The 17,375-nt window shown below is 43.4% G+C and overlaps 1 protein-coding gene across 2 annotated transcripts in view; it reads left to right on the forward strand.

Moving 5' to 3' along the window:
* Positions 1 to 17,375, forward strand: part of PTPRA (protein tyrosine phosphatase receptor type A) — a 110,293-nt gene that overhangs the window by 84,192 nt on the left and 8,726 nt on the right. For both annotated transcript variants that reach the window (XM_081150281.1, XM_081150282.1), the window contains 11 exons: positions 1,325 to 1,415; positions 2,619 to 2,695; positions 6,377 to 6,413; positions 10,219 to 10,316; positions 11,404 to 11,523; positions 12,266 to 12,432; positions 12,923 to 13,058; positions 13,766 to 13,915; positions 15,321 to 15,414; positions 15,744 to 15,820; positions 16,295 to 16,429. In XM_081150281.1, coding sequence (XP_081006407.1) covers positions 1,325 to 1,415; positions 2,619 to 2,695; positions 6,377 to 6,413; positions 10,219 to 10,316; positions 11,404 to 11,523; positions 12,266 to 12,432; positions 12,923 to 13,058; positions 13,766 to 13,915; positions 15,321 to 15,414; positions 15,744 to 15,820; positions 16,295 to 16,429 — 1,182 coding nt within the window. The remainder of the gene's footprint in view (positions 1 to 1,324; positions 1,416 to 2,618; positions 2,696 to 6,376; positions 6,414 to 10,218; positions 10,317 to 11,403; positions 11,524 to 12,265; positions 12,433 to 12,922; positions 13,059 to 13,765; positions 13,916 to 15,320; positions 15,415 to 15,743; positions 15,821 to 16,294; positions 16,430 to 17,375) is intronic.

Raw genomic sequence — 17,375 nt, forward strand, 5'->3', positions numbered from 1 at the left:
TACTTTCTAATAGCATTTTGTTCTTTCATTGCATTTATTGTGGTATATAATTTTATATTCATTTGTTTTATTTGTTTAATGTCTTTCACACACAAGTTTGTATTTATGAAAGCAAGAACTGTGTATATGACTGATTCAACACTTTGCTCTGTATCTAGCACAGTATCTAATAGGTATACAATATATATTTGTTAAAAGAATGAATGAAAAATAATATACTTAACTCTTACCCTACTACTGAATACTAAGGTTGTTTTCAGTTTGGGGTCATTCAAAACAGTGATGAAGTAAATAATTTGAACGTAGAGATTTTTATTTCTTTAGGCTAGATTCTCAGAAGTGGAATTGCTAGGTCAAAGAGTATGAATATTTTTAAGGCTCATAAAACATATTTCAAAATCACTTATGAGAAAGGTTTCTGGGTTGGAATTTTAAACTGTTTCCCTTTTTGCTTTCTTAGTTTTGAATATATGGAACATATAAAAAGAAAACATTTCAAATAATAAGGTTTAGCTTCCCACTCCTTTTTAAAATGAATTTATTAAATGCTTATTTTATGCCAGATGTGAGATTTATTTATTCCTTATGTGGCAGGTACTAGCATCCCAATTTTACAGATGAGGAAACTTGGGCCTAGAAAGTTTAACTCATTTGCTAAAGTTCAGACAATCCAAACTACCTCATGTCGAACCATTTATGTGTATACACATACCTATTTAATATACATTTACTTCAAAACTGCTGCATAGTCACTGTCACCTCACCAAATCCTCTGCTTCCTAACTACTGAATCCATGTGAATGCCTACTCTCCTACCCACATGCCTGTCCTTTTTTACTTGCCACATGATGCTAAAGGCTGGGTTGCCATGCCCCTTTGTCAGGGCTCTAGAGAAGACCTAACTCAGCCAGCCATCCAGAGCCCTCCTGTGTAGGTCACTCTGAGATGCACCTCATCTTTGTATGGTGGTTAGCATGACTCATCTCTTCAGTTACATCCCTACTCCTATTAACAGGGGTGGTCCATTTTGACCCAGCATTGTAACAGGCCGCTGACAACATAGTAATCATATAAAGAGCATGCTGCATAGTAACAGGAAGGGCATCCTGTTCCTGGGGATTCTTGGTGGTAGACTCTAAGAAATGTGCAGGCTCTTTAGAGAAGAGGTGCACACTGTGTGTTAGGCTGTAACTGTTCACTTGGGCCCATCTTTTTCCCCCACGAAAGGGTAGAACTTGCTGCCAAGTCAGGATTTGGTGCAGCAGTTTGCATGTTTGGTGTTTATCCCTGTTAGTAACTCCTCTAATTTCTCTTAACCTTTCAGGCTCTCCCTGCTTGTCCTATCCAGGCCACCTGTGAAGCTGCCTCCAAGGAGGAAAATAAGGAAAAAAATCGATATGTAAACATCTTGCCTTGTGAGTGTTGGTAGAGTTTCTTGGGATGTAACCTGAAACTGCATCCCTAGCCAGTTTTTCTGAGGCTGGAAAGAATCTTGTGATTATAGGAGGGTTGGTAAGGAGAGTAAAGTCCGGTCTTCTGTCAAGCTGAAATTGCCTTTGTGGCTCCCAAGGCGACCCCAGGTGCTTACAGAGTCAATAGGGGTGCTTAACCAGGTTTTCTGTGGCAAGCCTAATGTTTTTAGGAGGTTGAGAGAAGTTTCACTAGGACCAGATAGGAAGTGGGTTGTTACAGTTTTTTGTAGTGCTCATTGCAAAGAAATTCCAATACAGAGTTCTCTTTATAACCCCTTCCCAGAGTTAGTCATTACTAATAAGTTGATCTATATAGCCTAACAGACATTTTTCTAGGCCAGTGGTCTCCAGAATGGGATATGCATAATTCAGTGGGATAAGAGAGCAAGATACTTGAACTTTGTCTTGTTTTTATAATGAATTTTTTGTGTGTGTATATTATTTAATTTATTCTTTTAAAAACTTCTGGGTGCATAATATGTTAGAGATCACTGTAGTAGACTTTTATATATAACGTACTTATATCTTCCTATTTGTGCATGAATATGTGTATATATTTTTTTAATGTAATTGGTATACTATATACATTGTTCAGACTTTTTTTAACAATATATATTGTTAATTCATCTATTGAGAAACAAAAGTATTCACTTTCCTCTTTATCAATTGCTTACTATTCTATATTGTGGACATATCTTTTTTTTTTAAAGAATAGTTTATTGATATTTAGAGAGAGAGGAAGGGAGAGGGAGAGCGAGAGATGCATCAATATGAGAGCAAAACATCAATCAGCTGCCTCCTGCATGCACCCTACCAGAGATCAAGTCTGTGACCTGGGTACGTGCCCTGACCGTAAATCAAACCTGCAACCTTTCAGTGCACAGGACAGTGCCCAACTAACTGAGCCACACCGGCCAGGGCTGTGGACATATCTTAACTTATTTAACTAGTCCCCTAATGATGGTTGAGAAGTGTCCAAATTTTTGCTGTTGTAAATAGTGCTTCAGTGACATCTTTGGACATGTGTGTCTCTGTACACATAGGCACAGCTGTCTCATCTGGCCTGGTTGTATCAGGACCAGTGAGAAATAAAATTGGATTTAACTATTTTAATATTAACTAATATTTAAATTTTTTTTTCCTTAGATGATCACTCTAGAGTCCATCTGACACCAGTTGAAGGAGTTCCAGATTCCGATTACATCAATGCTTCATTCATCAATGTAAGGCACTCAAGCTTTTTTCATCATTTCTTGAATGACCATTGGCTACCATTTATTGGCTCCTTCCCAGCTTCATGTTAGGAGGAATATTTGTCATTTCAAGTTTTCCCTGAGGAGTGTAATTTTTTTAAGTGACTGGGAAAAAAATTTTAAAGATAAAATAGATAATTTAAAATGTATTATTATGTTTACCCTGTCATCCTTCCCAAAGGTTTCCCATGTAAAAATCTGAATCTAAACGTGTACTTTTCTGTAAGAGTCAGTGAGTTCTTTATTGAGCTTATTCAGAAAACCAAGAACAAAAGCCTTGCCATCTATAGTAAAAATAAAGGGGACAGGATAAGAGTATCTCACATCAGCTAAATCTAGTTCGACATATCTACCATGAACCAAGGCTGAGGGAAGAACTAAAACTGGGAGGAGGTTTTTAGGGGTGATTTAGAGAATGTTTGTAGAGATGGTGTGAGAGACTTGAGTATGTGTTACAGGGTGTGGGAAATGAGCCAGTAGAAAAAGAGAATTTGAAAAGAAGACAGAGAGGGTGTACACTAGCAAGAACAAGCCTTACTACTGAAGCAGGGTGTGTGAGAAGAAGACTGGTGGGGTTTGTGCACCCATGTTCTTAGCAGCATTGATCTCAGGAGCCAAAAGGTGGGAGCTACCCAAATGTCCACTAAAAGATGAATGGACAAACAAAATGTGGTATAAACATATAATGGAATATTACTCAGCCTTAGAAAGGAAAGAAATTCTGACATATGAATGAACCTTGAAGATGTTATGCTGAGTGAAATAAGTCAGTCACAGGACAGATATTGTATGATTCCATTTCAATGAGGCACCTAGAGTAGTCAAATTCACAGAAGCAGAATGGTGGTGGTTAGGGGGTAGGGGGATTGAGGACTAGGGAATTATTGTTTAATAGGTACAGACTTTCAGTTTTGGAAGACAAAAATTTCTGGAGATGAATGGTGGTGATAGTTGTCCAGTGTGAATAAACTTACTGCCATAGAATTGTACACATAAAAATGGCTAAAATGGTCAGTTTTATGTTATATGTATTTTACCACAATTTTTTGAAAAAGAATACTAATACAGAGATTCATGCTGAACAAAAGAAAGGGAAATTTCTTACTCTGGGATTGATGGTAAAGGAGGATACAGCATAAATAGAGATGGTTTGTAGGTGTGGGTAAAGCAAGTTGAGGGAACTCGTCTGTTTTCTCTAAGATTCATGCTTATCTGCTGAAAGAAGATGGGACTGTGACATAAGAGTAGTGAAAGTTTGGAATAGCTTCTGAGATCAGTAAGAAAGAATACTAAAAAGGGAAGAAAAAGACATGTCTAGCTGCACCGAGGGCCTACCTAAAATGAAAATCGTTGATATATAGGCGCCTTAGTTTTATGATTTTCACCATCTATACCCTGGGCTTGGTGATATGTAAAGAGCATGTGGTACTCAGACAAAAGGACTGGACGTTGTCACTTGGTACTTCAAGTAGCCAAGGTGTTGCTCAGTGAAGAATATAGCACTCATAGATGTAGCTAACTACCCCCTGTGACTCTCATAGTGAAAATTCTGCAGAAGAACTGCATGCTTCTGCTGCATGCTTGCCCAAAGACCAATCTTCCTAGCACAATCACTATCTCACATCGCTCACTTCTACCCCAGGTCTTGTGTGGGAGCATCTGCTAGGAAGAAGCTAGGTCTGTGCAGAACTGAACTCTAAGGGAGGAGTCTAGGGAATTTAGCTTTTAGTGTCTCGGCCTCTGAAGTAAGAAAGTCAAGACAGCAGTGGGTGAGACTGGGTGCTGAGTGAGCTACCTTATAGTACCTGCAAATTTTCAGTACAGCTAAGGTATCTAATTAATTCTCTGGGCAATGGGGTAACATCGAAAGGTATTAAAGACAAGAAGAGACATGGCCACATTTGTATATTGGTCACTCAGGTTACCATGTGCAACATGGATTTAAGAGGACCAACTGGGGCCTGCTACAGCAGCAGGTTAAAGATGAGGTCCTGTAGAAAGATCGAAGAGGAAGCGACAAAGTATACACTGCTTTGGAAGGAGAATTTAACAGGACTTGATGGATTATATATTTCTGAGAGTAGAGCTTAGAGAGAATAGGGTGATCAATGTGGATGTATCCAGCACACAGTTGGTCATGCTGATCTAGAGCTCAGGAGATATTCCAAAACCATGGTCTTGAAAGTCATTTAGAGCAAGGAGATTGGGCCCTGGCAGGCACACTGAGCAAGAGACACTCATGAATGAGATAAAAGGAGACTGGGAGAGAAGAGCATCTCAGAGGGCAAAAAGTAAGCATGGAGGCAGTGTTTGATGGTCAGCAGGGTTAAGTGCAAATGAGATATCCAGTGAGAAAGAGAGAGTAAATGTGCCTTGGACTTGGAGTATAGGGGCTGACAGTGTCCTTTGAAGCAAGTCAAGGCCATTTGTCATAGGCTGCCAGTTACACTTACCAAACCGTTTTTCTCTCCAACTTTATTGAGGTATAGTTTATATTTTTAAAAATTGTCTATTTAAAGTGTAGAATTCAGTGATTTTTATTAAATTTACCAAGTTATGCTGCCATCACCCTAATTGTTTTAGAACAGCTTTAATAACTTTATTGAGATATAATTCATATATCGTAATTTTCACCCATTTAAAGTGTACAATTCAGTGGTTTTTAGTATATTCCCAGATATATGCAGCCATCACCAGTCAATTTTACAACCTTTCCATCACCCCAAAAAGGAACCCTGTACCCCTTAGCTATTGTCTCTTTGTTTTAGAACATTTTTATTACCCCAATAAAAAACCTTGTCCAGATACAGTTAAACCTCATTCCTATCCCCAGCAGTCACTTACCAAACCCTTTTTGCAGAGAACTAAGATCACAGATGGATCTTGAAGGGAAGTGGTAACAACAGATAGTGGAAACTAGGACCTGTGGTTTGGGTAACACAAAGGTCTGAAAGCAAAGCTGACATTGGCCATAGGGGGAGACAAAACAGGCAGTGGCATAGTTGGCAAATGGGCTTCCAGCCTGGAGTCTTAGAAGGGACCAGTTTCCTCACTCACCTTTAGACGTCTAAGAGTATATAGGCTCTTTAGAAGTTATTGCCAGTTGTCAGCTTTTCAGTCTCCTTATCTATATCCCCAGGCTCCTTTGCTTCTCTCACAGCCTGTAGTGGAGAACCCAGAATGCTGGGGAGCTTACCTGCCATACCCACAGGTTATTCCCAGAAAGCTTTTGCACCAGGGTAAAGCATCATCAAGAAAATAACTTTTTTTCCTTCCTAGTGTCCAGCTTCATCCCTGGAACTACCCCATATGCTTCTGCCTTGGAGGGTTTTTATCCATTAACACTAAGACCCAGATTGTCAGCCTCTGAGACAGCGTCAGAAATAGGGTCTAGTCCAGGATTTGGCATTTGGATATTCTTCATTAATAACTTACTTTCAGAAGACTATCTAGATCATGTAATCTGTAATCTTTGATTCCTGCTATCCAAAGCTAATCCCTTGGAAATTTCTAGAATGGAAATTCTTGTTAATTGCCTGGAGCTTTAACAAGGGAAGCTTTGTTAGCTGGTTGGGAATCTGGAGAATTTCATTTCCAATCCATTTTTGGTTTTCACTTTCTTTTTCTTCCCCACTCTCCCCTTCCCACTAGGGCTACCAAGAAAAGAACAAATTCATTGCTGCACAAGGTAAAGTAATGATAATCTTTTATTTTCAGGCTTATTCTATGAGCTCATAGTGGGTTTGGGTTATTTTTTCCAAATGCTAACCAGATTAATCAGAATGCAGTAGCCTTTCCATAATGATTACTATCTGAAAGAAATGTAATCTGCCTTGCAAGTTTATAACTAAAGGCCTTGATCTTGATGACTTAGTACACAGGGGTCCTTGAAAAGAAGTCCTTTTGTAAGTACACATAAAAAGACTGGAGAAGGCTATGCACGCATAGCATAATGACGCTGTCTGTCTTAGGGCCCTTTGGGAACATGAGGTTCTAGCCAGGCTGCTCAGAATTTGAATTTGTAATCAGTCTCCAGAGAGGATTAGCCACCTCAGGGTCCAGGCTGGCTCATTTCCTCCCCACCACTCATGGGCCTGAGCTCCACTATATTCATAGGTAAGTGGTCTAGGAACCCTCAGAGCAAGGACCCAGTTCCATGACCCTTTAGTTAGTGGAGGACAATTTACAGCAAAATGAGCAGAAATTTTGGTAAGTGGCTATGTTCTTCAATACAATAGCCAATAGCCACATGTGGCCATTTAAAATTAAAATTTTAATTAATTAAAATTAAAATTTTAACTTCACTTCCTCGGCTGTAGTAGTCACATTTTAAGGCTCACTAGCCACATGTACCTAGAGGCTTCCATAATAGTGCAGATATAAAACATTTTCATCGTTACAGAAAGTTCTGTTAGATAGTATATATAGACATAAAATAGAGATGAAGGTAAAGTAAGTTAGGAAAAGGCTCAGATCCTCCTTACCCTTGTAGTCTCCCACTGGGGTCTGGCTGCTGCCTAACCAGGCCCCGCTGGAAAGGCTTCCTCTGTAGCCATCTGTCAATTCAGATCTATTTTCTAAGGCTCAGTTGAGCTGCCACCTACTCGGTGATGATTTTGGCACCAACAACCATGTGCAATCTTTTCCTCTCATAATTTGCCATAGGGCTTTGTTAACACTAAAATATTTGTTGAATTAAGGTCTCTTGTGATTTCCTGGTTGACTTTTTTTCAGACACCTATCCTCTTGAACCTTTCCACAGTACTTCACACTCCTTGGAACTCCTCTGTTATGTCCTGACATTCCGTTTTCTTCATTTTTTTCACTTTTCTAAATATTCTTTCCCTGGGTCTTATTCTTCAGTCTGTCCCTTCAATGTAGCTTCTTCCCAAACGTGTGGGTGACTGCTTCCTTGAGACTCCATCTCTGTCTTTCTTGGCGCCATTTTCTCTCAGTTCTCCTGCTTCTCCAGCTGCTCCCCCTTCATCTCCTTCCCAGGGTTTTTATTAGGTCTGAACTTGAGTAATGCTGAGGGTTCTGCCTGCTGCCTCTCAAGCTTTCCTAAGCCACATTTTCAAACTAATTTTGTACCCCTCCATCTAGATACCCCACATACTCTTTAGATTTAACATGAGAAGCTAGAACATGACTCTTACTTAGACCCCAAACTGCTTTCTTCCTGTTTTCTCTGGCCATCACCATGACTGGGATGTAATCTACCCGATTAACCAAGCCAGATTTAGGATCATCCAGATCTTCTGTCTGTCCCTTAGTCTAAATATGACTAGTCCTCTTGTTTTTGTCTCCAGAATCTGTCTTCTCTGGCACATTGCTTTACTCCCATCTTTTCTTCCAGTTCTGTTACAGTAGCCTACTGACCGATACCTGTATACCCCACCCTTTCTCCTTGCATTCCTTCCACCAGAATGTCCTTTCTCTATGCAAAACTTCTGTCAGGATCCTCATGATTATCCATTATCTTTCCTAGCCTGGCCTCCACCCTCTTCAGATTCTGGTACCTTACCTGTCTTCCCAGCTCCATCTTCCATCACTCCATGCACTCTACACGGTGACCTCACTGTATTCCTTGTGTCCCTAGATGTCTCGTGCTCGCTCTTGCTGCTAGCCCCTGTACCTCTGCCTGGAGAGCCTCTTCTCCCTAGTTTCCTTCTAAGCTCATATCCCCTGATCTACCCTAACACATGACTCAGATGTCACCTACTCTAGATTGTTCTTGACCTTGCCAGGCAATGAAATAATTCCTGTTCTGTATATCTTTCTGCCATGTGTTCACTTCTATTACTCTTTTTCTTTTTAATACCATTTTTTTATTTTTACCAAAGGGAATACAAATTTTAAGAAAGTCAAAGGTTGCTCTCATTGTGCTCTCAGTGCTGCTGTCCATACACCATGGAAACATGGATACAATCAAGTATTTGTCCAGCCTGATTGTTGCTGGCTTTTCATGACTAAAATAAATTGTGATCAATGGTACATTCGAATATACATTTATTACTGTGTCTCTGATGTACTATGGTTTGTACATTTAACTTTGCAATGGTTTTATAGTAATCAACCTAAAAAAGATGTTGATAGGCTCTGGTTGCTTATTTTTAGAAGATGGGAATATTTAATAAAAAAAAAAGGGGGGGGGGAAGGAAGTCAAAGGTATTAGAACGGTTATAAAAACAATGTTCTTCCCCCTTTCTCGCTTACTCTTTTAATCTAATGCAGCCATTTTCATCTGTTCACTCCTTATGGTAGATAGCAATTTATTTATTTATTATTATTTTTTAATATGTCTTTTTTGATTTCAGAGAGAGAAAGAGAGAGAGAGAGAAGCATCAATGATGAGAGAGTCATTGGTCAACTGCCTCCTGCACGTCCCCCACTGGGGATTGAGCCCGCACCCGGGGCATGTGCCCTGACCGGGAATCGAACCCCGATCGCCTGGATCCTAGGTTGATGCTCAACCACTGAGCCACACCTGGCTGGACGATAGCAATTTATTTAATCTTCTTACAAACTACCTCACACTCAGTCAGACCTACATATACATGTCTCTTTTCCTCATTTTCCCAATAGAGTTAAATTATAATTTAAAGTTAACATTTGTTGTTCACATTATTATTACTATACCAATATTTTTTTACAACTGAAGCACAAAAAATGAATTTTTTTATACAGTTTTTGGTTTTCCTCTTTTCTGAGAGATAATGATTACCCTTTTTTCCTCTTCACTTTTTTTATATACTTAGCATTGACTTCCCCTCCCCCAAATTTTTCTCTAGAAGTATATATTTTCTCTCAATGACTTCAGATACATGAGGTTTAATTTTTTTGTCTTGGGATCCTTCTAGAACCTTCTTTCATTAGCCATTCTGGATTGCTTGCCCTCTAGCCTCTGGCAGAGTTATCCTGAGCCTTCCCTTCACCAATGCCCTGGGAATTCCTTTAGTCTCCCTTTTGTGTTAGCTCTCATTTCTTTCTCTTTGTTGATTCCCTCATTTTTGTTTAGAAATCTAGCAGCTTTCTAGGAAAGGCTGTGTGGGAGGTAAATTTTTAAATTCCAGTCTGAGCAAGTCACCTAACCTCTCTGTGGCGGATGATGCCCACCTCAGAGCATGGTGGGAAGAAGTAAATGAGATCTAAAGCACTTAGCTCACTATCTGGCCCATAATGTGGTATTCAGTGAATAGTCATGATTTCTAATCTCAACTGTAATACCGTTGGGAGACATCGTTCATGTTCTCTTTATATTTTGACAGCCTCCCACCCCCACTTCACTCTTTTAGTAAAGTGCCTGTCATATACATGGTGGATACATGGGGAATGTTCAGTTAGCAGGTGGATGAATGGATAGATCAATGTATTAGATACTTAGCTGGGGATATGTAGGCACAGGCTTCCAAAAGTTAAGTGAATGTTTCCAATTTCCCAGCATCTTGCTTCCCCTTGCCATGTGTTCTCATTTTTGCTATTGGCTGGTTTAGGACCAAAAGAAGAAACGGTGAATGATTTCTGGAGGATGATCTGGGAACAAAACACAGCCACCATTGTCATGGTAACCAATCTGAAAGAGAGAAAAGAGGTGAGTGGAAAAATTAGGTAGAAGGGCCCCTGATACAGGCATGACCAGTAGGGGGTCTCTGCTGGAGCTCTGTGTTTGAACCTGGGTTGTCCACCCTTTGTGGCTCCTTGCCAGTTGTTTATGCAGACAGAATCCAGGCCAATATGCCTGCCAGACTTTCCTGTTTCCCAGAGGCCTCCGATGAACCCTAGGAGTACCTAGGGCATGTTCCCTGTGTCTGGTAGTCAGACAACTCACCCTGGTTCCAAACAACCTGGCAGAAAGACTTGGGCCATTGGCCAAGGAAGCACCACAGAGGGGCTTTTCTTCCCTGGCTTCTCTAGACACTCATTCCCATGGTTTCCTGTCCCTCCTCCTGGGTTGGCAGAGGGAGCTATATGAACTGAGACTCTGCCGCCAAGTGCAAGGGAATCTGAGGCCCTGGCCTGATCCTGCAGGCAGCCTTCTGACTGGTCCTTTTCTTTTTGGCTTCCAAGTCCGTGCCTGGCCAGCTCCACCGCTGGGCCACAGCCAGCACCAGTCCTGAGTCCTGGATCAGTCCCCAAGGAGAAATCCCCATTCATGACAATTTTTCTCCAGGATAGCCCTTGAGTCGCTTTGATCTCCACATTGGGTGTTGGTGTATTGATCAGCAGCTGCACAGTGCTTAGGAGGGATAGCACTAAGGCTCGACTTTAGGCTCATGTCTTACAACCAGACCTCTGGCTCTTGAAAGCTGTCCAAGGGCCAGGCACCAGAGAAGACCTTGGGCCTCTTGTGGCAGGTTTATAGTCTGCATTAATTCACCCTGGTGACCTCCTCATAGGTTGCTGGTTCCAGGGATTAAGACAAGCTCACTTCTAGAGTATGACCAATGAGGGAATGGGGGTGGGAAAGAACAAGAAGTATAGGGCTGGGACTGTGCATATGTTAAGAGATTATGCTAAACAGGATGAAAACTGAGAAACTTGAAAAAAGGGCAGATAAAACAAATAAGTCTGTAATTGTCTGATGTGAGAGAACAGGCGGTCCTTTCCTTTCAGGCCCTTTTCCACCTGCCAGGGGTGGGAGGTCTAAGGTCAGAGGATGCATATCTGTTCCTTTCCAGTGTAAGTGCGCCCAGTACTGGCCAGACCAAGGCTGCTGGACCTATGGGAATATCCGTGTGTCAGTAGAGGATGTGACCGTCCTGGTGGACTACACAGTGCGAAAGTTTTGCATTCAGCAGGTACTGTCTTCTACCTCCTTTCTTGGCTCTCACTTAGGATCTGCTTGCTGACCATTAAGAGGGCAAAATAGGTTGTGTGATCTTCCCTTTTACTTAGGGTGGTCAGGAAAGCTGTGTGTTGTGTTTGGACTCTGAAACCAGAGATCTGGACTCCCCAGGAACTTCTCTGCCAAAGCTAAGGAGGAGCATTTTCATGACTGGGAGAAACATGGAGTTTTATCATCTTAGTATGAACCAATTGCATCGGGGCATGATGTAATCTTCTGGGTACTTGACTCACTTTTCCTTTCTTACTCCGAACTCCGAAGGCTCCTGACATCAAGGATGTGATAGGCCCTGCTCCTGGCCCTCCAGAGTGACCTTAGAGTCTTGGGCAGAGGTCACCTTCAGCTGAGAGCAGTGTAGTGCTGTGAAAAGAGGGCTTACCAAGAGTCAGGAGACCTGCATTTTAGTATTGACTTTGCCATTTACTAGTTCTGGGACCTTGACCATATCATTTAACTTTTCTGAGTTTCACATTCCATATCTGTAGGCTGAGAATAATAGTAATTGCTTACCCAGTGGGGTTCCTGGGAAGATTCTCTGTTCATCATTAAAACTTTCTTGGGTACACCTTCACTTCCCCATTGTCACTGAAAGCCACAGCTGGCTCTGGCCTCTAAGCCTCATCCTCCCTCCACTGGAGCTTCCCCACCTACCCTAGCATATCAGGGCCAACATTCAGGATTTTCTCACTTTACAGGTGGGTGACATGACCAACAGAAAGCCACAGCGCCTCATCACTCAATTTCACTTTACCAGCTGGCCAGACTTTGGTGTGCCTTTCACCCCGATCGGCATGCTCAAGTTCCTCAAGAAGGTGAAGGCCTGTAACCCTCAGTATGCAGGGGCCATCGTGGTCCACTGCAGGTCAGTGTGGCCTGACCCTTGGCTTCCCACTCATACCACATTCTGTTCCCATGGCCAGAGCAGGGGAAAGCACAGGCCCTGGCTGAGGGGGCTGGCATAAAGCAGATGAGCTGTTGGGGTCCCTGGGGCAGCAGTAAGAGAGACTCCTCTCTGGTGCTGGGTAGATACTCAAGGAAAGAGGGAAGGGCAGTCCTCCAAGGTTGGGAGTAGGGAGACCACTGCTGTGAAGCCAGGAAACTAGGTTGAGTGCTGCCTTGTGTACTGGGAGCCTTCAGGCCCTTGTAAATGTCAAGTTCTCTAATCCTGATAGCTAGAGGTAAGGAGTTCAGGGTACAGTGGGGTTTGTTGGGTCCCTGAGAGTCTCAGCTCTACTCCATTCAGAATTAGAATTTAGAGACCTGAAGAAAGAGCCCTGGCCTGTGCTGCCCCCTCATATGCTCCCACAAGACATGCTGGCCATCCCTATAATACCCCCACTCTCTGGCTACAGTGCAGGTGTAGGGCGGACAGGTACCTTTGTCGTTATTGATGCCATGCTGGACATGATGCATACAGAGCGGAAGGTGGACGTGTATGGCTTTGTGAGCCGGATCCGGGCACAGCGCTGCCAGATGGTGCAAACAGACGTGAGTGATTTGCGGGTGAAGCAAGGTGGGGGCATTTCAGGACCAAAACATCTGCCACCTCATGGATTACTCAACCTCCCAGGTTATTGTAAATGATCATCATACAGTGTGATGAAGGGCCCTGGTAAATAATGTATTAAAAGAGACATGGAACACAGAGGACATTGTACCTAGAGGAATTGGGAAGGCAGATGTCATTTGCACTAGGTTCTAAGGCTAAGAAACAGGTCCCGAGGGAAGCAGGCATGCAGCAGCCAAAAGAGCCAGTGTCTGCAGAGTTATGACAGCTCAGCTATGTCTAGGAGCAGCAGTTGAGATCACCTCTGTGGTTAGGGCATGGGGTTCAAAGGACACCACGCTGGGAGACAGGCTGGCACAGGTTTTGTGTGTCACAGATTTTGACAGCCCCTTCAGACTACCAGTTCCATGCTCTCAGAATGGGCAGGAGTTGGATTTGTTCTCCCCAGGCTTTCTCTCCAGAAGGGTGCCACAGTAGGACACTCCTTCCCAAGCTAAACACCCCCAGGGGGACTCATGAATTTCAAGCCTTGTGTCAATGAATTGGGACAATTAAATCGAGTTGTTTTATCCCTGCTGGGATCAAAGGAGATGTGGACTGGAGGGAAATGGGGATAGGAGGGGGTAGGTCTGCCACCATAGGGACAGTGTTGTGTGTAACTTGGAACTCGGGCACCATCTGGTTTCAGATGCAGTACGTCTTCATATACCAAGCCCTTCTGGAGCATTATCTCTATGGAGATACAGAACTGGAAGTAACCTCTCTAGAAACACACCTGCAGAAAATTTACAACAAAATCCCAGGGACCAGCAACAATGGATTAGAGGAAGAGTTTAAGGTGAGTTGGAGCTGAACCACCTTTTCAGGTTGAAGAATTCATGTGATCTGAGAAATATGGGATGCTTGACTCCTTGAGGATTTACCAACAAATGGTGAAACCCTTTACAAGGCATATGAATGGTTAGACAGGCAGGTCTCTGGCCCTTTACTCAAACCCTGGTCATTCTCAACCCATCCCGCATATTAGAATCACTTGGTTTATTTGAGGGGTGGAAAACATGCAATGGTACTTGTTTTTATCCTCACCGAGGATATGTTTATTGATTTGAAAGAGAGGAAGGGAGGAGGGGAGAGAGAGAAACAGAAACATCCATGTGAGAGAAACAGCAATCCGTACACACCCAGACCAGGGGTTGAACCAACCTAGGTCTGTGCCCTGACCAGGAATCAATCCAGTCTGCAACCTTTCCGTGCACAAGACAACACTCCAACCAACTGAGCCACCCAACCAAGGTGGCAGTGATATTTTTCTTAAGTATCCCTCCCTCACACCTGTGATAATTATACAGTGTACAGCAAGGACAAATGTTTTCTGTAAAGGGCCAAATAGTAGCTATTGTAGGCTTTGTGGACCATACAATCTCTGTTACAACTACTTAACACTGCTGTTGTGGTACAAAAGCAGCCATAAACAAATAAGCCTGGCTGTGTTTTCTTGAAACTTTTACAGGCAGCAGGCCACAGAGGGCCTGTGGACCATAGATGGCTGACCCCTGCTGTGTGCCATTAGACAATGGCTCTCAGTACAACTAGGGAATAATATTTCACACTCTCCGCAATCAAAGCCCTCCCAGAGACAAGAGATTCTGGGTTGGGGTGGGAGTGACCACATTCCTTAAAGCAATCCTTCTCAAACTATAATGAGACCTGAATTGCCTCAGTTTCCTGTTAAAATGAGGGTTCTGATTCAGCAAACCTGAGTTAGGGCCTGAGATTTGGCATTTCTAACAAGAGGCTGATGCTACTGGTTTATGAGCTGCACTTTGAGTAGCAAGGATCAAGCAGGGACTTCAGAATCGGGAAAGGGTGGTGTACATTTGAATAAGGTTTTCTAAAGAGTCATAGACGGCCTGTGGGGTAGAACAGCAGGGAGAGAGGGAAGGTGGGCCCACCCTCCTTTGAGGCTAGGATCTTTGCTCCAGGATCATGAAGTTCCGACCCAAGGGAATCCAGAAGGGTCCACAGGAATGTGGAAGGCTGTTTCCCAAACACTCTTTTGGCCTATTGACAGCAAAGACAGAAGGAAGTGTTCTAACAAGGACATGTGGAAATGAAGGTCAGGGTTCTGGTGAGGAGTTGTCTGCAGCCAGAGTGGCCTGGAGACACACATTCAGTGACAGGCATAATCCTGTCAAGTTCAGTTAATGGGATCAGTGATGTTTCCCCTCCCCTTCCCAATTCAGAAATTAACATCAATCAAAATCCAGAATGACAAGATGAGGACTGGAAACCTTCCAGCCAACATGAAGAAGAACCGGGTTTTACAGATCATTCCATGTAAGAGCCCTCTGCCCACCCCCAAAGCCTTAGTGCCTTCACACACCCCCTTCCCCTCTACCTTTCCCATTTCTCAGGTATGAGTTAATGATCAGCTTGGAAACAAGAATTATGGCATTGCCTCTCATTGCTCTCAGTTCTTTAATGGCTTCTGGAAATAAAAGAGCATGAAGGCCAAAGGAATTCTCCCTCCTGGGCAGGGAACAGGCATATTACTGCCCAACTAGGATTATATCTGCCCAGGGCCTGGGGTGGGGAGGAAAGATGGAAGGAGAGGGAGGAGAGAACAGGTGATGTTGGGGAACCACAATCTGATGTCCTTCCTGCAGATGAGTTCAACAGAGTTATCATTCCAGTTAAGAGGGGTGAGGAGAACACAGACTATGTGAACGCATCCTTCATTGACGTAAGTGCTGTCTGTGTCCCTGGAGTCCCCAACACTCTACGGAAATTCGTCTGGGCCTTGCATTCCTTCTCCATCCCCCAGGTGTTGGGAAAGTTATCTTTGAGTCAGTCATCAGCTCAGAACTGATTCCTACTCTAGATTGTCAGGTCCCAGAGAGCAGAAGGTGGGAGGAGGCAGGGGCTATACACCAGAGCAATAACTGGAGGAAGAAGTTCACAACACAAACCGTAGCCAAAAGTTGAAAACCTCTCATCTCTCCCATTCCTGCTCTCTTCATCCCAGTTCCAATCCTGCCTTCCCTCACCCTCATAGAAAGAGACCAGCTTATCAGACAGTTTGGTCCTTGACCAAAAGAGAGCTCTGCCTGGGATGGGCATGCCTCCAAGCAGCCCTATCCCTTTCTAGTAGCCTCTTCTCCACTAGCCCCTCCCTGATTAAACCATCTCACTCCTACTATTGACCTGGCCTGTACAGGGCTACCGGCAGAAGGACTCCTACATTGCCAGCCAAGGCCCTCTTCTCCACACAATTGAGGACTTCTGGCGAATGATCTGGGAATGGAAATCCTGCTCTATCGTGATGCTAACAGAACTGGAGGAGAGAGGCCAGGTAAGTGCAAAAAGGTCCTGGGCTGTAGGAGACAGAGACCACATGAATGGGGGGAGCATTGTGGCTAAGAAGGTATGTTTGGGCTTTTCCTTTGACTTAAACTGCCCAAAGAGCCATTTTCAGGCAGTATTGCCCAGCCAGTTGTCTGAACACTAATCTGTAGCTTCTCTCAGGACTGGAAGAGCAGTGTGGTCTGAGCTTTCATTCAGTTCCCAGATGTTTCACACCCTCTTCTCTCCTGAATACAGTTTGTGCTCCCTCCCCCCAGCCTAGCTTTGTGCATACTCTTCCCTCTGACCTCCCCAGGCAGGGCAGGGCTCTAACCTCAGCAGAATCCCAAGGCATCTTTATCCTGGGCCACAGTGGGTATAGCCACTGCTGGCCCCTGCTCTGGATTCCTCAGGAAAGAAGGAAGGAAGCAGGGGAGTCCTAAGAAAGCAGGGGAGTCCCTGCTCTTAAGCGTAGAGGAGAGTCATTTTCAATAGATCTCTAAACTGAAGTTGCTCTTTTTTCAATATTCCAAAGCCTGTACCTACTCCCCCAAAACGGTTCCTTCCAGCAGCTTAACTCAGCCTTCTGAACTAGTGCTACTTCAGTAATAGCTTTCTGCCATTTCCTACCTCTCAGCCACAGGAGGCACTCTGGAGTACCATTTACCTCTGTTGTTCCCTTTTTCTCTGAAGTAGCTGGCTTTAAGTCCAACCTGCTCAATTAAATAAACCCTGTAGCCCTCACCTGGCTGAGCAAGGTAAGTTCCTGCCATCAGTCCAACATCTGTGATCGTCTTAATGTGGCTTCTCTTTATCATCCTTTAGATCCTAACCCCGTAATCTTTCCAGGCTTATTTCCTGTCCACATACCACACCTGCTTCCCTACAATAGCTGTGTCACCCTGAAACTCACTCTCCAGCACTCACCTAACTCTTGTTGCTTCTGACCATATGTA

Source organism: Miniopterus schreibersii (genome assembly GCF_964146895.1).
Source record: "Miniopterus schreibersii genome assembly, chromosome: 10".
Taxonomy (NCBI): domain Eukaryota; kingdom Metazoa; phylum Chordata; class Mammalia; order Chiroptera; family Miniopteridae; genus Miniopterus; species Miniopterus schreibersii.